This window comes from Lepus europaeus, chromosome 3 (genome assembly GCF_033115175.1).
Source record: "Lepus europaeus isolate LE1 chromosome 3, mLepTim1.pri, whole genome shotgun sequence".
NCBI classification, from domain to species: Eukaryota; Metazoa; Chordata; class Mammalia; order Lagomorpha; family Leporidae; genus Lepus; species Lepus europaeus.
In genome coordinates, this window is record NC_084829.1 from 139,344,352 (window position 1) to 139,370,405 (window position 26,054).

Sequence of the window (26,054 nt, forward strand, 5' to 3'; positions counted from 1 at the left end):
AAGCCTTTGCTAGTGAATTGGTGAAAACTGTCTACAATCTAGTGCTTTAAAATAAACATGAAACTTACTTTAAAGCTTCTTACAGAAGGTGTTTTATATAAAATATTAAGCCGCAGAGGGCAAGTTGACAATTTTGTCTTCCATTTTCAAAAATTTGTCTCTACTTGAGATGTAAATGAGAATTCCATTTTGTAAATCAAATCAGGGTGCAGCTTTGGTCACATAAATGTAAGGGACCCATCTTACAGTATTCCTGACGCTAAGGAGTAGCAAGGGTTCGGGAGTGCCAACAAACACAACGTACCCTCCAGAAAAAGTCATCCTGACCCTTTTATTGTTGAAATTAAAAAATAAAAGATACTTAAATACAATGGTGAACATGTAGGACAAAACAATCATAAAATTTAACGTTGAATTAAGCAGTACACTGAATGGGTCTCCAAATTGGCTTTGATCCCAAAACTGCTTAAAAATGGGTATGTTCACAGTTAATGGCAATTGGCTTATAGGTGAGAGAATGGTCGAAGCTGTTCCAGTTGAACTTCCAGGGAAATTCTCTCCTCAAGGACATCCTGAAAAAGATGCAAAGGTCAGTTATGTTTCAAAGCGTATAAAAATGAAGACACATCCAACAGTTCTGCTTCAAGAAATCAATTTAAATTTTAAGGCTATTCACATACTTAGAAGCATACTTTTAAAAAGGCAGTTTGTATGTTCATTACATTAAACTACAATGCTAGTAATCTATACTTCATTATACAAATCAGGATAATAAAATTGTTGGCTAACTGCTAGAAAAACCAATAAAACCAATATTTGCAATGAATGGGTAGTATTTAATGCATGGTTTTGCGTAAAGCCTGCTCCCTGAACTAACTGGACTAATTAACAGTGATGGAATCTGATTACAGCAACTCCTAGATCTCATTTTTTTTTTTTTAACACTTAACAAAATTTCCAAAGTACAGTTTATGTATTACAGTGGCTTCCCCCCCCCATAACTTCCCTCCCACCCGCAACCCTTCCAACTCCCCCTCCCTTTCCCATCCCATTCACATCAAGATTCATTTTCAATTATCTTTATATACAGAAGATCAATTTAGTATATATTAAGATTTCAACAGTTTGCACCCACACAGAAACAAAGTGTAAAGTACTGTTTGAGTACTAGGTATAGCATTAATTCACATTGTACAACACATTAAGGACAGAGATCCTACATGAGGAGTAAGTGCACAGTGACTCCTGTTGTTGATTTAACAATTGACACTCTTGTTTATGGCATCAGTAATCACCCTAGGCTCTTGTCATGAGTTGCAAGGCTATGGAAGCCTTTTGAGTTCACCAACTCAGATCTTATTTAGACAAGGCCATAGTCAAAGTAGAAGTTCTCTCCTACCTTCAGAGAAAGGTACCTCCTTCTTTGAAGGCCCGGTTCTTTCTGCTGGGATCTCACTCAGAGATCTTTCATTAAGTCTTTCTTTTTTTTCTGTTTCTTTTTTCTTTTTTGCCAGAGTGTCTTGGCTTTCCATGCCTAAAATACTCTCATGGGCTCTTCAGCCAGATCCGAATGCCTTAAAGGCTGATTCTGAGGCCAGAGTGCTGTTTAGGATATCTGCCATTCTATGAGTGTGCTGTGTATCCCAGTTCCCATGTTGGACTAGATCTCATTTTTAATTTTGGTTTCACAAAGAATAAATCCATTTTGCATTCAGAATTTTTATCAATGGATTTTGAGTCATCTTTTCAGAGAACCACCAAATTCTTATTCTTTTTTTCCTTTCTCAAAACGATAGTTCTAGTTAAGACACAATACTGTCTGTGAAGCCAACAAATCTAGCTGCATCTCCATCACTGGAACATTATTAGAAATCTCAGGGTTCACCCCAGACCATGTGTATATAAATAAGGTTTCAGAAACACTGGTTCATAAGAATTTAAGTGCTTAATAATGTGGGTGAGCCGTAACTGCTGCTGGGTGTAATTTGTTGATAGGGATTCAAATAAACCATGGTTAACAGCGAGAAAAGCTATTCCCCTCGAGTATTAGATGACAGCAGAACACTACACACACACATACACACACCATTTCAATTTTTAGGCTTAAGCTTGTCTCTTTTCCACAGAAAAGATGATATAAATTCTCCTTTAGACCCATTTAGGTTTCTTTAATAGACTTTGAGGTGTCTTTGATAAAACAATAAACTAATAAGTCAATTCAGCTAAGAATTAAACACAGTGTAGAGACTCATGTATGTGATCCTGGAGATGCCTGAGATCCCAACATTTCTCATTAGGTTTCTTCATGAAAGTTAACATTCTAGGAACAGTAAAACCATACATATGTGTGTGTGTGTACGTCTATATAAATATATTAAGGTAATCGAGTATAAACTTTTAGGAAAATTCCATAAAACATTTTAGATACACATTTCTATTGCTTCATGGAACATTTCATACAAGCTTAAATTATTGGATAACCTCTACCTTCAAGTCTAAGATGCTTTGAGTTCTTAAAAGTCCTGAAATATAAATTTGGAAACTACATTACCTTTAATTGTTGCTGCAACTCACTATTCAATCTGGCCAAGACTGTGTTGGTCTCCTTATTGCGTCTAATTGATGCCTGAATAGCTTTCTTATCTTTCCCAACAGATCTGAGAAGATAAAGGGGAGAAAAACCATATAACCCTCATTATTTATCTTTAAATTCTGTCCATTCTTGCCTTATCTATTTCTAAACATGAAAGGCAGAGAAAGCATATTTTTCCTTACCAGCATATCTCACTTGCTCAATTTCAATGGTCAAACAAAAACATGTGAGTTTCAGCAAGCTTATTGTTACTAATTGCAGGTATATCTTATTTTACTGTGTTTTGCACTACCATGCTTCAGAGATACTGTGCTTCATGGTTTTAAAAGCAAATTGAAAGCTTGTGGCAACCCTGCATCAAACGTGTACTATCAGGGTGGGAGCTGTGGCACAGTGGGTTAAGTCACCGCTTGGGACATCCACATCTCGTATCATACTGTCTGCGAGGGAGTCCTATGCTTCTGCTCCAGTTTTCTACTAACGTGTTAGGAGGCAGTAGATGATGGCTCAAGTAACTGGATTCCTGCCACCCATGTGAGACTCAAATGGAATTCCTGGCTCCTGGCTTCCACAAGGCCCAGCCAGCCCTGGCTATGAAGGGAATCTGGACAGAGAATCAGTGCATGGAAGATCTTTCTTGGGGCCAGCACTGTGGCATAGTAGGCTAAGCCTTTGCCTCATCCCTTAAGGCACCAGTTCATGTCCCAGATGCTCTTCTTCCCATCCAGCTGTCTGTTAATGGCCTGGGAAAGCAGTGGAAGATGGCCCAAGTGCTTGAGCCCCAACACTTATGTGGAAGACCCAGAAGAACTTCCTCCAGCCATGTGGTCATTTGGGGAGTGAACCAGCAGATGGAATTCCTCTCTGTCTCTCCCTCTGTCACCAGTCTGTAACTCTGCCTCTCAAATAAGTAAATCTTTAAAAAAATTTTTTTTCCACTGTCTGTTCCTCCCTTCAAATACATAATCTACAAAAAAGTTATCAGTACCATTTTTTTTTCCAATAGTATGTGCTTACTTGGTGTCTGTCACATTTTGGAAATTCTAATATTTCAAACTTTTTTCATTATTATATCTGCTGTAGTGATCTGCAGTTGTTTCTGAAGAGTCATGAACCACAGCTACGTAAGAAAGTAAACTTAGGCCACAAATGCTGTGTGTATCTGACTGCTCCACTGACCTCCCATTCCCCGCATCTCTTCCTCCATGGGCCTCCAGATTCCCGAGACATGATGGCTACTGTTACAGACTCTAAGGCAGGGTGGGCATTTGCCACCTGGATTCCTGCAGAAAGCCTGTGCTGGAGTCCCAGATGCTGGTTCAATTAAGTACTTGGGTCCTGTCACCCATGTCCGAGACCTGAACTGAGTTCCACATTCCTGGTTTTGGCCCAGCCCAGCCCTGGCTATTGTGGACATCTGAGGAGTGAACCAGCAGTTGTAAGGTCTCTCTTAGTATCTCTCTCTGCCTTTCAAATAAAAGTAAAAAGTTTTTCAGAAATCCCTATAATGGCCTCTACGTGTTCAAGTGAAAGGAAGAGTTCCATATCTCACTTTAAATCAAAAGCTAGAAATGATTAAGCTTAGTGGGAAAGGCATTTGGAAAACTGAGCTGGGCCGAAAGCTATCTCTCTTACATCAAGTTGTGGAGGCAAAGGAAAAATTCCTGAAGGAAATCAGAAGTTCTCCTACAGTGAACACATGAATGATAAGAACATGAAACAGCCTTACTGCCGATGGGAAGAAACACTTAGTGGTCTGGACAGAACATCAAACCAGCCAAAGCCAGATCCAGGACAAGGCCCTAACTCTTTTCAATTCTGTGAAGGCTAAGAGAGGTGAGGAAGCTGGACAAAAAAGTTTCAAGCTAGTAGAGGTGGGTTCATGAGGTTTAAGGAAAGAAGCCACATCCATAATGAAAGTGCAAGGTCAGCCCCAAGTGCTGGTATAGCAGCTGCAGCAGGTCATCCAGAAGATCCAGCTACGACCACTGATGAAGGCGGCCACCTAACAGATCCAGACAGACTATCGCACAATCTAGGAAATCAAAAAATTCATGGTGGTCTGAAACTGAATCCACAAAATACTTGTGAGGCATGCCTGTATGATTCTTTTGTAAAACCATCTGAGTTTAAACAAAATGGTTAGGGCTGGCATTGGCAAACTTTTTATAAATGGCCAGATAATAAATTGTCAGCTTTGTGGGCCATACAGTTTCTGTTGCATATTCCAGTTTTTAAATGTTTTTTCTTTTCCTTTTATCCTTTTCTTTCTTCTCTTTAACAAAAACGTAAAAGCCATTCTTAACTTATAGGCCATATAAAAATAGGCCATGATTCAGATTCAACCATGAACATTAGTTTGCAACTCCTGGTCCAGAATAACCATAGTAGAAATATCAGTTTTAGTCTATCAACTTTATTAATTTATTTTTTCATTTTATTTGAAGCAGGGAGGGAGGGAAGAGAGAGAGAGAGAGAGAATCAATCATCCATCTACTGGCCCACTCTTCAAATGCCAACAACAGCCAGAGCTGGGTAAAGCAAAACCCAGGAGCTCAGAACTCAGTTAGGGCCTCCCACACAGATGGCAGGGGCCCAATTATTTGAGCAATCATCTGCTACCTCCCAAGTATACATCAGCAGGAAGCTGGATTGGAAGGAGATTAGCCAGAACTCAAACCAGGCACTGTGATATGGGATGCCAGTGCTTCAATCATACGATCTCACTACTGTGCCTGCCCCTACACTAGCCACTTTCAAAATGGGAATACAACAGGGTGTCGCAACAGGTCTGATTACCTAGGAATAGAGGGTTGTGATGCAAGAACAGCAGCTAAGACACCTGTCTTTTGTGTATGTTCATCAGCTTCTGGCCTTAATTCATCTTCTGACTTTAATCTTCTTCGCACAGGTTTAGGTGGTGGAGCAAGAGGTGTTGTGCCTTTGCTCTAGAAGACAAGGATTCCATCAATTACGAGCATTTCTTGAGGACATTTATGGTCAGCTAGCACTCGGGCAACGAAGTGGCTTTCCAAGCCAGCTGTTTTCAGAAAATTAAAAGTTGCTCATTCTACTTTTAAAAAATAAGTATTTGTGGCAACAGTGAAAAATTTTGATAAAAAAGGATGCTTCTAGTTGACACCACAATCATAAATTCTTCAATACAATTTTTTTTTTAAAAGACTAACATAAGCTTCTTTGGGATCTAATTCTAATATGGTAGTAGTCAGTTTTAATATCAATATGATACAGGCTTAATACACATCCATTCAATAAATAAAGTCTATCTGAAATACACATCCATTGTCACCGCAGTAATTCCCACTTAAAAATATGAGAATATATCTTAATAAAATTTACTATAAAAAAGGGTAGAAAGCTAGGCAATTTCTAAATCCCACCCAAATGTACAATAATTTTAACTCTTGAAAATGAGTAGACATTTGTTGGAGGTTGTGAATCTGCCTCCAACAGAATCAAATACAGTATAGTATTTCAGTATTTTCCATAATTTGACCTGTAAATAAGAACAAGTGTCAACCGCCATCTCTTCAGTTAAGTAATGTTTTTAATTTGTTGCCATAAATTGACAAAAATAAAATTATTCAAAAAAATCACAGAACTGCTAATGTAGTGAAAAATAGTGTTCAGAAAGCAGCATTCAGGTATTTTCAGAAATACCTGCTGTGTTAGTAATTACTGGGAATGTCTGGATAATGCAAAAAAAGTTACCAAAATTGTTTCTCAAAGGGAAAGTATATTGACATATGCAATTTGAAATGCAACAAACAGGTAAGGATTGAAGTGAGTACAGTAATACATTAGTGTTATAAACCAAAGTTGTGGGTTTAATGATATATAATGGAAAATTCTTTCAACTTTTCTGTACCTTTAAAATTTTTCATAATACAATAGAGAATATATTACCCCTAAAACAGTTAAAGTTAAGATCAGAGTACAATAGTAACCTTTCAGGATTGACAGCTTTTCTCTATCATCAGGAAAGAAATAAGGGAAACTGAATTGAACCTGTAAAGGTCTACTTTATATGATTTGAAAATTGTAGTACCACAGAAATTTTGACAGCCTATAGCATTCATTCATATATATTACAGAGTATCATCTTGATTAATCTGGGAGACCTCATTCTGACATAGACACATTACTGCTAAAGGCAGTGGAATAGGTTGGATGACTTCTAGTTGACTTTATTTCTAAAAATCGGTATCACCTTTTGTACGTCTATGATCATCGATATTATAAAAGACCACATACCACGTTGGCAGGAGCACTAGCAGCTGTCTTTTCTTCAATTTTACTATCCGTTTTGGCAACTCGAAGAGAACCTGCAGGATCAGAAGCCTTTTCAACCTAGAGAAGAATACATATTCACTGTTAATTATATGAGGGTACTTTAGGAACTTTAGAAAATGGAATTAAAAGATAATTTTGGTACAAAAAATGCTTCTGAATTCATGCAATTATGTAAAAATATAGAGTGTGTAACAAACCGGGATGAAATGTTAAGAAAATACTCATTTGGACAAGGAAAAAGAACATGCGGAAACCTTTGCAAATGACCTTTCTCTGGTACTGAAGGGCAGAGAGGTCGGCAGGGAGAGGATGCAGTGGTGGGGAGAGGGGATGTTCCCCCCAAGAGCAAAGTCCCAGCATCATGTGCACACCTGCACCCACCCTGAGGCCTAATCCAGCCTTAGGTGCAACCCACTCTCCCCAGGAGCCAGCAGAAAATTACTGATTTGAAGTCGCTATTAGGAAATATTCCTTGGGTCAAACTGTATGAGATCTTTATTCACATTATGCCAGGTGAATAAACATGGATTTCTTGATCTGTTAAAGAGGCCCAACATGGGCTGAAGCAATCAGAGCAGTATTCAGATCCCTCTGGTGCCCCTAACTCCTCATTTATGCCAGGGATTAAGGTAGGTGGGGGACTCCCAGAGGCATTCCTGCTGCTGGAATTCTAACAGTCTCCTGGAACGCTGTTCGCCCAGATTAAATTTTGGCACCATGTCGTCTGTAAGAGAGCCCAACTAAGGCAACTCACTCTCACATAAACAGAGGGTAGCCTTGGTAACCACAGCCTCTAACCTTGTGGAAATCTTTAGCAAAGCACACAATCAGATGTTCAGCATTGTGATGAACCCACCCACCCAGAGCAGTATTTTAGCCAGTAGCAAGTGGCTGTGTTGGTTTGTGTCTCGTCATACCACACCTACCTGCCCATCCCAATTCTGATTCTGAGTTATCAAGCATTATAGTGCAACAAGTAGGTGGTGGAGGGCAGTAACAAAGCTGGAAAGCACTAACCTAGGGACTGTAAATCCTCCACCGGAGGCAGCAGCAGGTGTTTTAATCACTGTCCCTCTAATATCTGCTCTTTTAAGGGTTCTCTGTTTACAGGCAGGCTTATGAGCATGGTATGGGAAAAGATCACCACAGATTAGCTAAGTCTTGGAAAACTGACCGGCAAGACTTCCGGGTGCTTCTCAGATTCACCATCTTGTTCTTCATTTACATTTGATGCAGCAAGTACTTCAAACTGGCTAAAATCTGCAAAATTTGGTTGTTCTGGTATCTGCTGTGGTGAGGTACTAGTGTGACTTATTAGGCCATCGGCATCTACTGGGCGATGCACAACGGGACCAGGAGCCTGTACATGGAACAAATATTTTACGGGTTGAATCAGTATAACAGCAGCCTTTTCTCTGAAAACACAAAGAAGCCCTGTTTATTATCTGGAAATTCATGGAGGGGTCTAACATTTAGTTATAAATAAATGTTTAAACCATAAATGAAAAGCTAATATATGAAATTATGATAAATATCCAATAAAATATATTTTCTAAAAAATTTTACTGATCATATCTTAATTCTCCACTTGCATCTTTTTTTTTGTTAATTAGGTACAGCATAACAGTTTGTTCCTTGAAAAATTATTTAAGATTTTTTTTTTTTTTTTTTGACAGAGTGGACAGAGAGAGAGACAGAGAGAAAGGTCTTCCTTTTGCCGTTGGTTCACCCTCCAATGGCCGCCGTGGTTGGCGTGCTGCGGCCGGCGCACCGCGCTGATCCGATGGCAGGAGCCAGGTGCTTCTCCTGGTCTCCCATGGGGTGCAGGGCCCAAGCACTTGGGCCATCCTCCACTGCACTCCCTGGCCACAGCAGAGAGCTGGCCTGGAAGAGGGGCAACCGGGACAGAATCCGGTGCCCCGACCGGAACTAGAACCCGGTGTGCCGGCGCCGCAAGGTGGAGGATTAGCCTAGTGAGCCGTGGCGCCAGCCTCATTTTGTTTCTTTAAAAGGTCATTTTCTTTTAAAGGTTTATATTTTAGTTATTTGAAAGGCAGAATTAGAGAGAGAGAGAGAATCTTCCATTTGTTAGTTCACTCCCCAAATGTTGCAATGGCTGGGGCTGGGTTAGCTGAAGAAGCCAAGAGCCTGGAGCCTCTTCAGGGTCTCCCACGCAGGTGGCAGGAGCCCAAGGACTTAGGCCATCCTCTGATTCTTTTCCAGGTGCTTTATTAGGGAGCTGGATCAGAAGTGGAACAGCCAGGTCTCGAATTAGCACCCAGATGGGATGCTGGCACTGCAGGCAGAGGCTTAACCTGTTAGGCCACAATGCCAGGCCCACAAAGGTTATTTTCAAAGTGTGAAAACTGCTGATCTCACTCCTCCCAGCAGGCCAGGGGAATTTCACTTCCATTCATCCTCCAGTCCTTTGCTTCAGTTTCAGGATACACTGAGTACCTAACCTTGTACCCGGCACTATGGATTCAATAGTGAACAAAACAAAGGTCAAGCCCTAATGAAGCTGACAGGTTAGTGCAGGAGAAAAGTAAACAAGGAACTAAAACAGAGGGTGAGAAGTTTATGACAAGAGGTAAAGGATGCTACAGGAGCAAGTGAGACGTCTCTTCCTGGTTCCCCCTTTAACCAGTCTCCACCTCCTACAAGATCGGCCCTGTCCTTGTCTATGTGACGGGGGAGATGCTGTGCTGCTTCCCCACCTCTCCAGCTTCACTACTTGTCACCCTGCATGTCACTTCAGGTGTGGTAAGCTCCCTTTTCCCTGAGGAATCAAGTCTGCCAAGCTTACTGCACACCTTCAGAGCTGTGTAAATGCCACTCCTGTTTGGAATGCTCTCTCCCCCAGTAAACATCACTTTATCTTTCCAGTCCCTCACGTCCAACTTCCTTCATTTTACTTAGGCCTTCTCAATGTGATCCTTGATTTTATTAGCTACCAAGACTGCCCCAAAGCACACTACAAATACATCAACTGCAGCACTTTAATCCTGACCTGCAAGGGATATGCCCCTTCCTCAACTAATGCAGTAACTGTCTGGAGAGATGAGTGAGGCCAGGCTGTCTTTGCTAGACACAGGACACAAGGACATCTCTGCTCTCCCGATCCACTGTTCTTTCTAAAATTCCTTTGTCAAGATCCTGTCATTTGTTTCATTCTTAAGGTTCTTTCGATATTCAAATCGCCATCTCCAAAACAAGACTTAACTTCAGTGAATTAAAGCTCATTAAGGATGACCTTTAGGTAATTCCTGTCTTCCCAAATAATTCTAGAATAGAAGTAAATACATAACAGGCAACTTGATCATGGGGGCTGTAATGAAATCCTTGGAGAATTACCTGTGAGGGCTGTGGTCTTGGAGGCACTGCAGGAGGATGGGCAACAACTCCAGCCTGTTGTTGTCCTATGTGAACAGACAAATATTTTTAATAAATATGTAATCACTTTGTTAGTCCAAGAAACAGGCTGATGGATGTGATCACAAGCTAAACATCTCTAAGAACTGGAGGGCAGACACCATCTTGTAACATGGTCTCTCTGTACTTTTCCTGGATGTCATTTCTCGTTACTCCTGTTACTTGAGGTCCTCCTGTCATGTTCTTGCCTGTTTCAACGACAGCACACATTCTTGGTTTTCTTCCCATGCTCTGACTACCAAATTTCCCTTTGCCCTTAACACTTTATCATTTTTATGTAAATGGTCTAAAATAACATATCAATCTTTCTCAGCTGAAAAGTTTAATGGCTTATTTACTATTTTCCTCACCATTCTAAACTCATAATGACTGAAACTAATATTGTTACCCTTTTTCCTAACTTTCCCCTAAAATTCCTAATAATAACACTACCATATCTGCAAAACCAGGAACTTGGGGGTAAGTTATGACCCTTCTCTCTCCATCAGCCAAAGTAAGGCCTAACTAATGTCTCCACCTTGATGTCACCATATCTTTCTTAGAAAATTTTCCATCTCAACTTTTGGGTTCTCATCTTTATGATCTGTATACAAACATACTTTTATTAAAAAAGATAAATTAAGAGAAACAGAAATAAAATGTGGTATATGTGTTTTTGCATTAATTTTAAAATAATAGTTACTATGTTGCTCTAGCCCCTACCTGTGGTGACTGCAAAGGTCCGATTCATATCGAGGGATGACGATCTAGAATGAGAGGGCTGCGGCCGGGGAGGGGGAGGGGGAGGTGCAGTGTTATCTGGCGATGTTCCTGAATGAGACCTGCAAAATTCACCCATCACAACTAGTCACACTAGTGAGAATGAAGGTTTTTTTTGGTTCTAACAGCATTCAAACTTGGCTAAGCAGCAAAGAGTCTTCCTAGCATGACATTTTCTCAAACGATCATACAAATTTTACAATAAATTAAGACAGCACTGTTTACAGCATACCCTAAACACATCGTATTTAATGTGGCAAATAATTGTTTTATAAAGTTACACACGAAACACAATGTTAATAATTTTGAAAAGAACATTAGTTGTCAACATGATTTTCAAACAGACTGTAAATCTAGTATAATGATTTCTCATCCAATTAAAGGTAATATTATTCCAAAAACTATTTTCAAAAAAAGAGAAACAACTTGCAGTATGGTTAACTTGCAACCTATTTTAAGTTTGGAGTTTGGTAAGCTGAAGTAAGACCTGGCTCATCTATCCAAGGAGCTACTCTTGTGTCACCACAGGCCATCCCACTGTAGAGGTGACTACATGAGTTCAACTCATCTAGAGATTGACTCCTTTGCTGCTGAGGCCTTTCGTGTTCTAAAGAGTCTTCAGTGAACCCTGGCAATCTGATCCTCACATGAAGAGATAAAAAGCAGAACTTTATGAAGATAAGGGGTTGGTGCTGTGAAGTAATGGGTAAAGTCGCTGCCTGCAATGCCGGCATCCCACATGGGCACCAGTTCAAGTTCTGGCTGCTCCACTTCTGGTCCAACTTTCTGCTATGGCCTGGGAAAGCAGAAGATAGTCCAAGTGCTTGGGCCCCTGCACCCACATGGGAGACCTGAAAGAAGCTCCTGGCTTCAGATCAGCCCAGCTCCAGCTGTTGCAGCCATTTGGAGAGTGAACCAGTGGATGGAAGGCCCCTCTCCCTCTCCCTGCCTCTCTGTAAGTCTGCCTTTAAAACAATAAATAAATTTTTTTTTTTTTGATAAAAGAAGATTAGTAGCCTTCTGATTGTTAGCTCTTTGGAGATTCTGCATTACTGATCTCTACATCCTCCAGGAGTGTGGCAAAAGGATACCTACCACATGCAAAAGACAAGAAACTTGCTTGTGTCTGGCACACAGTTTTTAGTAGACGGTATCACTCTTGTGGACAACGCACTATCCCATACTGTTCTGTGTGTGTGAACAGTTACAGGTACTGCAGAACTTCAGAGCGGGCACGTAGCTCACCACTGGACTGTGCTTTGGATGGCTGTTAATTAACACACAGAATTCCTGGGGACTTGTAAGTCTACTCATTTACCACTGAGACAGAGTTCCACTGTTCAGCTACAGAAAGGATTCTACTAAGTTTCTATTCTATAGAAGTTATTCAGTCTTTTTAGACCTTCCACAAAATATGAAGAAAATCAAAGTTCCTTTTGTTTTTCTACTCAAGTTGGAAAGAACCAAAATTATTTGTCTTTTACACACATCAACAGGTAATTGACAGTTTTCAGTGAACAAAATTAGTGCTTGGTGCTAAAGAATTTTAAATATTAAAATGCAACCAGATATTTTGTCAACAGAAATACTGACCTTTGACGAGTTACATTGCTCCCAATCTGTTCTGGGTCCGAAGTAAAAGAGTCTGAACTACTGTAACCATCTGCTGATAAAGAGGAGATGTCCTATTTAATAAGAATCATTCTTTCATCTTTTGCTCTATCTCACCCAAACACATATAACTGTTTCAAATCAAATAATAACAGACTGGTTAACAGGTTAACACTTTGCTAACTATAAAAAAATTAATTATTAATTAAATAAATGACAAATTTATACAGCAGATAGAACAAGTTATAGTTTAGAAAAATTGTCTAATGACACAGAAATATTTACAATAAGCCACAAAAGAGTACATATACATTGTATAACTATTATAAATTCACAGAATGAAGACTAAGGTTAACAATGAATTTGTTAATTATGGTTACCTATAGAATTGTGAGAACGATTACTATTTTGATTTATTACATTTTTATAGTAAATGAACTTCTATTGAATGAAAAATGGTCATGGTTAAAGAACAGATTAGAAATATTTTAAATAAGCTAACTTAAGAATTATTAAAGTGAAAAATTAAAATTTGACAGGGGAATAAAATAAACTTAGCTAATGAAATCAGCTAGGAATCCCTGATTTTTCTCCAAAGAAAACATCATTTTCAATTTTCTCAAAATTTACAAAACAGCAGAGAATCTCAGAAGTTATCTAACAATTCTGACAGAGTAAGAAAATTTTAAAATATAAACTCCAGGGAAAATTTGTAGGAATACTGCTTTACACACACACACACACACACACTCAAGTGTATTAAACAAAGTTTGTGGAAAAAGGAATTAAAAGATAAAATTAATTTTGGTTCAAACATTTTAAAATCCATGTACAGTTTTAATGATACAAATTTTTCCATGAAGTTCTGAAGCCCCATCATCTGTTGAAGAGTTATCAATGGGAAGGAACTAGTTTAGTTTCATTTCAAAATGTATCCCTTTCCTTGTTAAATCATGGAATTATTTAGCTGGCACAAGAATGATGCTAAAATGAACTTATTTCCACTTGGACGTTTAAAAGACATCTCAAATTTAAGATGCCTGAGACTGAAGTCCTAGTCTTGCCTTACACACCCACTGTTCTCACAGCAAAAACCAGGGATTCATGCTGAATTCCCTATCTTACATCCTACATTACACAACTAAGCAAATCCTGTGTCTCTTCCTACAAAATATACAAAATATAGCCAGACTCCAACTGCTTCTCATACTGCCACTGCTGCCACTCTTGGCCACGCGGGCATCTTCTCTTGGCAGGATTACTGCAATTATCTGCTAGACTGTCTCTCCTGTTTCAACTTGTGCCTTCTTCTGAACGGTTAGCACTAAAACAGCCAGGGAGCTCCTGTTCAAAAAGAACAGTGGGTCACCTCACTCCTCCTTTCAAAACCTAAGCACGTTCACCTCAGTCAGTGTAAGTCACTCTTCCCCGGCCCCCTGTTACCATTCTACCACCTGCTACCTCTGCCTGCCAGCTTTGCGAACTCATTCTACTCCAGGTGCCTTTCCGCCGTTCCAGTAAGAGCAAGTTTCTTGCCTCAAGGTTTTGTATCTGCCGATTCCTGTGCTTTACTGCCCTGCCCTCAGATTCACAAAGCTGAATTCCTCATCTCTTTCGAGTTTGGACTCAAATGTCATCTTTTGGTGAGATCTTCCTTGACTGCCTTTTTAAAAGTAGTACTTCTCCCTTTTCCAGGCTTATTTATAGCCACAGTATTAATTACCTTCTAATCTAAGAGTAATTTTTTGCCTTTTTTCTCTTACCTCACTTATAGGATGTAAACTGTATAGGGGCAAAGGTTTTGTTTGTTTGTTTGTTTACTGCTAAGTCCCCAGTGTTTAGAATAGAACCTGGCTCACAATATCCAACTGCGATGGCGAACGAACAGATTTATGACAATTTTCTGTGAGAGATAAAGAAAGGAGCTAGTGGGGAAGAACGAACGGGTCAAACCTGGCTGTACAGGGAGGCACAGCAAGCTGGAGGCCTGTCCTGAAGTAGGTGGCAATGGCAACCACTTGTCCATATCCAGGGTAGAGTGTATGAAAGGGCTACCTTCCAGTTTATTCAGTGAAGGCAGTATTAAATGGCTGTACGTGGAATTATTCAGGCCCTAAAGCCATACTTAATAAACCTCGAATCAAACATGCAATACTATCTTTCACTTACCTACAGTATTTCCAGAAGCAAATTTCACAGATGAATTTATCTTATTTTCTTCTGAAAGGTCAGATGGTTTCACAAGCAAGGGGCTAGTGGGATTAGTATGATCTAGTAGAGAATCAATAGTTAAAATACAAGATTATAGGTGTCTGACTTTACAGATTAAGAAATCTCAGAGTACATGACATCATTTACACAGCCCAAAGAAATGGCAGGACAAGCACAAATCTCCTTAGATAGAATTTTGTTTTCTGTCACCATAGGAGATACTTTACAATTAAAAAAGTTTATCTGCATGATAGCATTTTATTGATTTTATTCCTGTAGTGCAATTATACTTAGCAAAACACCACACACTTGGGCTATAATTTATGATGCTGACTTATACGAAAATAAATCTACTTTTGAGAAAGCTGAACCAAACAGTCTAACACAAGAGGAAATTCTAAGAGTTTATATAAAATATACAAACTCAAGATTTATTTTAAGATGAAGTCCAAATATACTTTAAATGTAAATTCACAATAGTGCCCATAAAACCCACAGGGTATTAGGAATGTCACATTTTCAAATGTCCTTATTTTCAAGCTGTATAATTTAAAATCAATAATTTCCTTTTTTTAAAAAAAATCCATCTGCACATACACACACACACAGCTGTACAAAGAACTAAGTTATTACAACCCAGGAATAGCCTTCTTACCACTGCTAGTTCTTTTAAGTTCCATTTCCTGCATGTGGATTTTGCTTGGAGTCATGCGAATAGGAACTGGATGAACAATAGCAGTATCCTAGACACAAGTGCGAGGAAATACAGAATTTGTCTTAAAGATGCCAAGCTAGTATCATGCAATAATCAAAACCAACAACAATGTAAAAACAAGTAGATAGACTTTCTCATGCATACTAAGGGAAGTATGAAAAATTTTTTAACTTAAAAGCTCTAGAATTATATTTTAAAAATCAGGTTGACCATATGTTTAATAATATATTTTATTAAAAAACACAATTTAAATTGAGCAGTTAGAGACTGGCATGGAAAATGCTCTTATAAAACCACAGTTTAAGATGATATTCAAAAGTGATGTGTGAAAAGATCTGATGAAATTATATAGACACAAAACTTTGAGGTTAAATTGAACTATTTCATGAGAATCTAAAAACAGACTGAAAATTCATTTCCATCATTAAACTGCTCAAAAGAATTTGATGCTTTATTTTTCACCTATAAAAAAATTAATAAGGTAGGGATGGAGGGAGACTGGACCATCGGTACCAAACATCATCAGATATAATTATTTCGAGTGTCCCAGAGCACTGCGGGGTGACTATAGTTTGTAAAAAGAACTGGAAAAGGTAGTAGGTTCTAAATACAAAGAAAGGATAGGGAATGAAAGGCTAATTGCCCAGCTTGATCAGTTTACATTAAGTGTATGTGCTGACATGTTGTACTGTACCCCGTAAAAATGTACAAGTATTACACGTTAATGAAAAACTTAAAAAAATAAAGTTAATGAGAGGTATGTTACATTGCAGTAGTAGGCACAATACACACTTCCTGACTCTCTATGCTACCACATCACTGCTCTTCTTAAGCCTTTTTCATGGAGTTGCTAGCATAGACTTCTGAAAACAATGAAAGGGCAAGAGGAAGCGAAGATGGTGACAGATGGTAGTCTCTCAAAAAGGAAAGGAAAAGATAGGTGCACTCAGGAAAGGTAGGCTTGGCCCTGGGGCTGAGACCCTCAGAGCAGGAAGCAGAACCAAATCAAGTAGCAGGTTCACAGAAGCAAACCAGCTGAAAACATCCCCATGGAGGGTCTGCTCCTGCGAGGAATCATTCTTCATGTCTACCAGCGGCCCCCGAAACTGACGCTGATTCTTGTATCTTGAGTATCTATTAATGACTTAAGTTCATAATTTAGAATGGAGGACAATGACCTTTCAGCTTGATGTCAGACACTACTTTGGTGACAGTGCTGAGTTCACATGAGCCACTGCCAGGCAAAGTGAAGTTCTAGCAGCCAGTCTTTTATTTACCAGGTCTCCCTTCGCTTACTTCTATAATTCAAACAACGTCTAACAAATTCCTTACAGCTATTATACTGAAAATCTCATTCAAGTAATCTTCTCTCCCTTTACTGATAAGAATCAGAACGGGGTTCGTGAATTTTACTAATCATTTTAAACTAACATTTCCACTATGACCTTAAAGTTACATAGATTAACATTATATATAGATGAAATGCTTAATTTCATACAAGAAGTCTCTTGGGAAAATATAAAAATACACTTAAGGTATGATTTAAGCTATATTTACGATTATAAAAATCATGGCTTTCTCAATGGCACCCTATTTTCTTAATTTACAATTTTAATAGCAGGAATGCATAACTGCCACAAGAATCAGAATTCACCATTTCAAGGTAAGATAAAAGGAAAAAGAAATGATAATTCATGAGGAAGTTCTTATTTCAAAACAAATACTGTAAAAACAAGGGCATAGATTTTCAAAGTCTGTACATTTTCAAAACAAGGAAAACTTTGTACATGCTTTAACTCCTAACATTCATCTACAATATATTCTGTGTTTATAAAATAAGATTTATAAAGCTTCTAACAACCGCAAATACTAAGTAGCATTTTAATACATCACCCTAAGAAAATCAGGAGTGTTGTAAGGCTTTGTTCTGCAAATGATCTGCTGAAGTCTTCTGACCCAACAGATGGGTTTTCTACAGTATACTCAGTCACACACCACTGGTTGCCATGGCTTGCGAGACTTTAGTTCAAGTGACCTGCTGCTACTGTGACAATGCAGTTCTGTGCTGTTTGACACAGATGACCAGGTCTAACCTCAGACTCATACCTCAGAAGCTGCCTTTGTGACTCTGCCACAGGATACCAAAGTAACACTTTCTCTGCTCCAAATGAGTGTTCTCAAATTAAAATCAACAAATGAACATCAAAATCCACAAAACAGGCAAGTTCTGTTTTCTTCTACCTGTTCAAACCACTCAAAGCCTTTAGGAAATCTATCCCCAGTCACCCATGGCACATCTGTATCATACATTTGGCATATGATTTTTATAAAACTCAGCACCTTATTGAATATTACCATTTATCATCTATAGCATTAAATCCTATTATTCCTATCTAGCTGCTCCTCTTTTATATGCAGTCCCTAGCTCTGTCCAGGTACTCATTATCTTCTTAATCTCTCTCAACCCAAACCCAGTCACTCCTTCCCACTAATGCCTGCAGAGTCTGCCTCAGCTAACCCTTCCGCATCTACGTTATCACAGTACACTGTCCTAGCTCCGGCTGCCTGTGAGATGATGCTCAGCTCTTTAGGTCAGCATACAAAGAATGATCTTACCAATCTTGTTTCAAGTGTGTGCTTCAGCTTCCAATACTCTTCCATATGAGGGGTTTCAAAAAGTTCATGGAAAATAAGTATTATGAAAAAACTACACATGAATTTCTATTTTTTTGCACCAAAAATAAATTGATCTTTTCATATTTTCATGAACTTTCTGAAGTCCCTTCCTATATGCACACATTATACTATGATCACAGTGAACTGGATCCCACTCATGATTTCCTCTCTGTTTAGGGTGCTCTGTACACTTCTGCCAATTCAAACCATCCTTTAAGACTTGGCATACCAATAATAATCTCTTTTGTGAAACTTTGCCCCAAAATTTGGTCCAAGTTGGTCAATTCTGTCTCTGTCCACGGCTTTGCACACAGCTATACCATGATAATGATTACAATTAGCTTCATGACAATTATCAACTTTGTAAATTACACTGTGTCCTACTTAAGACTAAACCTTGTTTCTGACATCTTCATATTACTAGAGAATGCACAGGACCTGGAAAAGGGCACTACCAAATCATCTAAGTTGGCTGGCCATAATCAGTGATCAAACTTTCTTCTGATACACTAAACTTCTCAGTTTCTCTACGGCACTCAAGGTCAGGCAATCATGGCAAGGACAAATGCATTATATTCCATATCAGTCTAGAATTTCTCTGGTGTTTCGATTCCTGTACATCCTTGCAGAAGCAGATAATACCAAACATTATTAACTGCTTAGTAAGCAGTTCAAGAAAAGAAATCAAGCTTCTAGAAATGACAGCCTGAGACTCAATTTCACCAGAACGCTGGGCGCTCAATAACTAACCACACAGTGTGCATGTGAGACCACAGCATTGTGCAATGGGTGTCTAAGTGCTAAGGACCAGTCTAGAGCTTATCAGACTTTTACTTTTTTGAGCAAATGACTAATTATCAAATTTTGGTTTCTTTTTAATATTTCATTAAATAGTCCCAACACTGTAAGGTATGTTAAATTCATACTGGAATTATGAGTGATTATTTTCACTATCCATTAAGGGTTGGAGAATAATTTCTTTATTACTGCATCAAAACTTCCTTTCCATAAAGTACTTTTATTGCTATGTTGAATAAAATTACCTTGACTGCAAAATAACTAGAAAACAGGAATCATATAGAGAAACAAAACTTAAAGCCAAACTTTAAGCTTAAAAAGACAAAACTTTAAGCTTAAAAAAGGAAATTCAAAGGCAAAACCTTCTTTCAGTCTACCAAGCCTCGCACTTCCTAAGCGATCTCAATACAGCTGCTAATCAGCAGCAACATTATCCAGTTGTTGCCTTTTTATTTCTCCCACAGTTTTCAGAGATTAAAATCAAACACAAATGTCCAGCAAAAGGCCCAGATAACACATCTTGGCCCTTGAATTCTTAAACTATAAAACATTTTAAAAGTGCCTATACATTATGTATCAATTCAATAACTTATGTAATAGCATTCTCTACATTTCAAAAAGTTAAATTCTTTAGAAATATAAAACCCACTAAAGATTCATTAATTTAAACTGCTGCAGGTATTTCATCTTTAAATGCTACTTCTCCAAAATCCACATGAAATGACAAGACCATTTTCACATTTAATTAATAAATGCTGGCTGACACTGATCAGAAAAATCTAAGAATGCTGTCACTTTTCCCATTTTTCTACACAATCATTTTAAAATTCCCATCTTTTCACTCCTCATCTTCTCTTTCTACTTACTTCCTCTTTCCTTTTTAAAAAGAGACTAATAGTAACTCCTTCTCTTTAAAAGAAAATAATGAAAGAAAGAGAAAAAGTAGAGGAGTGCTTCTAAACTCTTCAAATAACTTGAGGGGCAGATGGAGCTTATAAGAAATCAATTCTACGGGGCTAGAATTTATTTTTTTTAATTCCAAATGTGAACTTTGTAGCATTTTCAAAGCAACAGCACAGTAAACCACAAGAAGACAAGACAGAAGCTCCTTTGCATAAAGGCAATCTTTGAGTAAAAGCTAGGCATTGGTTTGTTGAACCTGATTCTCTCACAGAATGCAAGGTGCTAATTAAATAGAAACCATATTACTCAGTGTTAAAATAAAAGGTGACATTACAGAAATATTTACATATGAAGTATATATTACATGATGTGTAAGTATATAAATAAAATAGTACTTACATATAAGTCACTACACTGAAATAGGTAGTATATGTTTAATAGAACATATACTGCATTAGCAAATGACAACATGGTTAATCAAATCAATTGTCACAAAATGCTCCTTAAGACACATATACCAGATCTTAAAAACAGTTTTCTCTCACCAAAATAACTAGAAAACACAGGAGTGACAAAAATTTTCTTTCCACCATTAAGCACACAAAAATTGAAAAGCCTGCTACCATTTCCCCCTAAGCACTCCACTAAATCATGCATATCCAGTAAAAACCATAATGAATGGAAATTCGGGTTAATAAAATTAATTTCAAACAAGCAAGCTAAGTGATTGACTTACAGGATCAGCTGGTGCAATGTTAGAATCAAATTGGGTCAGAGTTTGTGAGCTTGAAGAGCGTTCACTAAATGTCTCCCACTGCTGAACAGACAGAGGAGAGACAAGTCAGCATGATGAGAAAGATGGAGTAAAAGATCACTGGAGAAGATTTAGCAAAGTCATTCAGAGGTTGCACTGCAAGTTGTGCTTCACAGGTCTAACAAAATTCCCTAATTTCTATTTTTCCAGAAACATTTTATACTTAACCATGCTGGGTCAGTTTCACATTCAAATGCATAGTAACAATTTATTGCAATCTCTGTAGAAGAGATCCAAAGTCTTATGGAATCAAACCTTTTAAAACACAAAACAGGAAGAGAGTGTAAATTATATAAATGGCTACCAAATAAAAATGTAAAGGGTTTGAACTGGTTGATTTAGTGATGCTAATGAACCAAAGTTTTGGTTAAAAACAAAGCAAGTCAGGATGACTTGCCAGTGCGACCTCTGAAAGATGATTCTATTATGTATGTGCATATATTTATACATGTATAGATATTTAATAAAATATAATTGAGATAAAGTGCACAGAATTCTGGAATTAATATATGTTTGAGCTATGTCAATCGGTAGCAAGTCAACCCTTGCCATCAGCACTACAAACAAGGCCATGCCAGACTACAAGACAGAACTGCCAGTCAGGCACCCCCACTCCCACCCCGCCTCCATGCCAGAAAAACCAGAATGCGGCCACAATGAGAGCAAATCAAGCAGCTGAGTATGCGTTATAAATAGAGGATGAATTCTGATATGAACACTACTCTTCAAAAAGAGGTACACAAAGAAATACCGTAAGTCAAACGTTAATTACAGTAAATTCCTTTTGCTTTGGAGATTTTAGTAAAATAATGTAGAATTTTTATATCAAAATTATATCAAAACTATCATTTAAATCTGGTTCTTAAGAATTACCAGTTTTCCTCTGAAGAAGAAAAAAACTCTATATATCAAACAATATATACACACAAATATTCACACATACAGGAGTGTCCCATTAACTACACTTAATTCACTTTTGAGAAAGTGTACAATTTATGCTTCAAAGTTCAATTTAATACTTAAAATAGAGAAATAGTTTGAAAAAACACATAGAAATTAAATATTAGCAAATAAACACATTGTTGAAAATTATCTGCAAAATGGCTAAGATAATCATTCAACATCTTTCCCTAAGAGTTGAGTTGTAACATGAAAATTAAGACATAGTAGGACAATATGATGTATTCTCTCTCTGCCTCTCTGTAACTCTCTGCCTTGAAATAAAAATTATGACATTTATGATGTTATTTATAAAATATTAAAAATAAAACATGATAGGAGTATTTAAGTAGGGAAAATATAATTACTGAAATCAAAATTTAGAAGGGACTTCTATTCCCAGTCTGAACATGAATTTTAAAATTGAGATACTTTATAGAAAAAGCTACTTTTATTTATAAACTGATACCACTGAAATAAAAATACTCTTTCAATCTGCTAATTCTTTTACAAAAAGTAGTTTTAAGAACACTGATTTATTCTCCATAATATACCACCTACTAGGAATTTCTTTCAAGACATAGTCTCTATCTCTCGGAGAACATTTTTATTAACAATTTTACATGGGATAGCAGGATGGATGGCATGATGTTACAATGCCCTACACATGGTTATCTTGATTATGATGTCAAAAAGCAGCAGCAAGAGCATAAAATAGCCAGCTATTTCCATTTTTCAACTGTCCAAAACTAGATATGCTATTTAATCTAGTACTTTTCTGGCTACAAGAAATGTAAAGCACAGTAGCTTAAAACTTCTTTCTGCAAGTTACCAGCACAACCTAAAAGTGATACAAAAGTAAAAACAATGACGACTAGTTCACTTAGAAAACTGCTCCAACAGGCTAGAACAGTAGCTTACAAATGGTGTTCTCCAAAGCGTGATGGTTTAGAGGGGCCTCAGGAAGCCAGATTAGTGACCTTTTCTAACACTTTCAATGCTAAGACTCCAAATATACTATCACACACCTTGCTCTTAGGACCTAAAAGGTAGTGTAATGCAGTGGATACTGCAATTGACTAGACATCAAAGGACCCATGTACAAATCTTAGCTCTTGCCTGTCATTAGATATGAAATCTTGGCCAAATCATTTACCCTTTTACTGTTAACTTCATGCATCTACCCCTTGTAACTCACAGGGCTACAGTGAGTGAGTGGTGGAAACTCTGTCAGTTTATGTACTCTGAAGATCTCAAAAAGTCACACGGCTACATTTATTTATAATACTTTCATTTGACATGTTCTCTGAACTAAACATGCATGCCCAAAGATTCAGAGGTTGAAGTTACCCAGTTTGGAACTTCTTACCTTAAAAGAGTTAATTTTTAAAAAGAAAAGGGAAGCTTTGCTAACCTCACTGCTCTGATTGAGCTCTGGCCAAGTCTGGTTTAGCGACGGCATTGATGGTGACTTGCTTGGAGGTGCTTCCGCAGGAGAACCCGAATAACCTACCTCACCTGGTTGATCCCCGACATCTGCAATTTAAAAAGAGAAATTCTCTATAAACAATGTATTTTGGTTTAAGAACATAAACTTCCAAAAAAGCTAACAGATGATTCTCACAAATAGTAACTGTATAATCTGAAGTTCCTTTCCTCATGTTTCCAAAGTGAAAATTTTTTAGTAACAATCAGAAGACTTATTCTTACTGCTTATTGTCTATGTAAAACCATAGCTCCTCATGAAAATGAAACCTAGTTAAAAATCAACAGAAAGAATAATGTCATAAATAATAAAAATCCAAGAGGGCATCTGCTTTGAATCATTTTCTGACAAAAGAACAGACTTGGGTCAGTTTTCCAAAGTATATTCCATGGAATACAAATCAGTAAACTGGTTTTAAAAAATTAAACTTGCTGTTCTGAGAAGGTTGGGGATATTCTAATTCCCTGTAGCAGCAACCATTATGCACTTCTGTGTAACAGAACTTGTGCCGTTCCAGAGGCAATAACCTGTAAGTCAGTCTTTCCCAAACACAAATCCTTTTTATCACATTAAAATCCCTCAATACTCCATTTGGAAACTGTTGATTTACACTAATTAGTTGCTGAGTTATTTTTATTACTCACGTTTTCACTATGTAGTTCACTTATTACCAAAAAGCAGCACATTATTTCCCAGCCAAGGGCCAAAAGCAGTCAATGAGCCCAGATGAAAGTTTAACTTTTATTAGGCTCACTGGCAGAGACTTCACTGAGAAAGCTACAAATCCAGCACACCACTTCAAAATGGTTTGAAAAGTATGTGGAGGGGCTGGCGCTGTGGCTTAGCAGGTAAAGCCGCTGCCTGCAGTGCTGGCATCCCATTTGGGTGCCAGTTCAAGTCCTGGCTGCTCCACTTCCAATCCAGCTCTCTATTATGGCTTGGGAAAGCAGTGGAAGATGGCCAAAGTCCTTGGGCCCCTGTACCCTCATAGGAGACCCGGTAGAAGCTCCTGGCTCCTGGCATCAGATTGGCATAGCTCTGACTGTTGCAGCTGTTTGGGGAGTGAACCAGCAGATGGAAGACCTCTCTTTTTCTCTCTCTGCCTCTCTATAATTCTGCCTTTCAAATAAATAAATAAATAAATAAATCTTATATAAAAAAAAAATACAGCACCTCAGTTTCTCCGTGAGAAACACATTTGCCATTAAATGTTAGCACTATACTTTCAGATGTCTAAATAGCTGTACAACATACCTTAGCAAGGTATATATGTCAGCCTTTCAATCTATTCACAAATACATCCAAGTTTTAGTGTTAACACTCAACCATTTATTTATTTTTTAAAAGATTTTATTTATTTAAGAGGTAGAGTTACAGACAGAGGGACAGACAGAGAGAAAAATTTTCCATCTGCTAGTTCACTTCCCAAATGGCTGCAATGGCTGGAACTGAGCCAATCTGAAGCCAGAAGCCATGAGCTTCTTCCAGGCCTCCTATGAGGGTGCAGGGGCCCAAAGATTTGGGCCATCCTCCTCTACTTTCCCAGGCCATAGCAGAGAGCAGGATGGGAAGAGGAGCAGCTGGGACTAGAACCAGCCAGCACTTATATGGGATGCCGGCGCCGCAGGCAGAGGATTAACCTACTGTACCACAGCATCAGCCCTCAACCATTTATTAATTTGGTTTTACTTCTCTAAATTAGTTCTTTACTATCATTTTCTTAAAATCACAATCAAATTTTGATAGTTTGAAAAGTTCTCAAAGACTTCCTTCAACCCACTGTTATATGATTCAAAACTGTTTTCTTTTTACCTACTCTGATATCATATCTGAATAATTAAATCACACTGCACATTTTGATTAACTGCCATTTTCTAAGATCAGGAACTGTTTCTATTTCTCTCCTAGTCATTTAACTTCTCAATAAAGCTATCAGGGTAGAGGTGGGCATTTGCACAATTAACACACCACCTGGGATGCCTGCATCCCGTAACAGTGCCTGGGTTCCAATCGCTGTCCTGCTTCCTGTTAACACACACCATGGCAGGCAGCATGTGATGGCTCTAGTACTTGGGTCCCAGCCACCTACATGGGAGACCCAATTTAGTTCTAGGCTCCTGTCTTTGGCCTGGACAAAGAAAATTTTTTTGAACTTGTGAGGTTAGTAAAGAACCAATAACAGGTAGGAAGGCTTCAGATACTGTTAAATGAAGACCTTTTAATTCTCTTAGAAAACCAACGAAAATATTATTTGTAATAAATAGTAGCAGCAAATTCCTCATTGGATAGTTCGGGCTTTCTGAGCAAACAAAAATTATGGATCTTGCCCTCTCTCACCAAATGATGACAGAGGGGAAGAAGTTTAAAAAAGGAGGACAGAGGCTATAAATCTGACAGTTTACTTAAAGTGAAAGTCTGCCAGGGAACAGTTAATGAAATGTTTCTAAGAAATCCTCCACAGCAGGTATTAAAGAAAAACAGAATTAAAACAGTGTTAATTATGGGAAGACTAACTTTCAAAAGAACCTATTTAAAGCCAGATTTTATTACCTGACTACCAAACGTCATCTTAGGGCAATCTGGGCTCTGGTTTGGCCTTGAAGATCTCAGTTCTCAGGACCTCATCTTCCACAGGCAAACTTAGGGCAGACTATACCCCACCCTGTCCTTGGGCGGTTATGATTTGGGATAGACTCTCTGATTCACTGGAACAAAGCCACAGTGGTCCTGCCTCTTGAGGCAAAGAAGTGAAATGTTATTCACCCAAATAATTTTATTTTATAATTATTATGGTAATTTTCCT

The 26,054-nt window shown here is 38.1% G+C and overlaps 1 protein-coding gene across 5 annotated transcripts in view; it reads right to left on the minus strand.

The window, feature by feature from the left end:
- Positions 1–142: 142 nt before the first annotated feature.
- The window catches only part of REPS1 (RALBP1 associated Eps domain containing 1), a 100,845-nt gene continuing 74,933 nt past the window's right edge, over positions 143–26,054 (minus strand). The window contains exons 9-20 of one of the 5 annotated variants that reach the window (XM_062186843.1): positions 23,180–23,301; positions 20,749–20,829; positions 15,576–15,663; positions 14,879–14,980; positions 12,692–12,764; positions 11,042–11,160; positions 10,262–10,326; positions 8,082–8,267; positions 6,869–6,964; positions 5,393–5,541; positions 2,552–2,657; positions 143–572 (exon numbers count right to left, since the gene is read on the minus strand). In XM_062186843.1, the coding sequence (XP_062042827.1) occupies positions 504–572; positions 2,552–2,657; positions 5,393–5,541; positions 6,869–6,964; positions 8,082–8,267; positions 10,262–10,326; positions 11,042–11,160; positions 12,692–12,764; positions 14,879–14,980; positions 15,576–15,663; positions 20,749–20,829; positions 23,180–23,301 (1,256 nt within the window). In that variant the 3' untranslated portion in view covers positions 143–503. The remainder of the gene's footprint in view (positions 573–2,551; positions 2,658–5,392; positions 5,542–6,868; positions 6,965–8,081; positions 8,268–10,261; positions 10,327–11,041; positions 11,161–12,691; positions 12,765–14,878; positions 14,981–15,575; positions 15,664–20,748; positions 20,830–23,179; positions 23,302–26,054) is intronic. The other 4 variants (XM_062186842.1, XM_062186839.1, XM_062186845.1 and 1 more) reach the window with 4 other exon arrangements.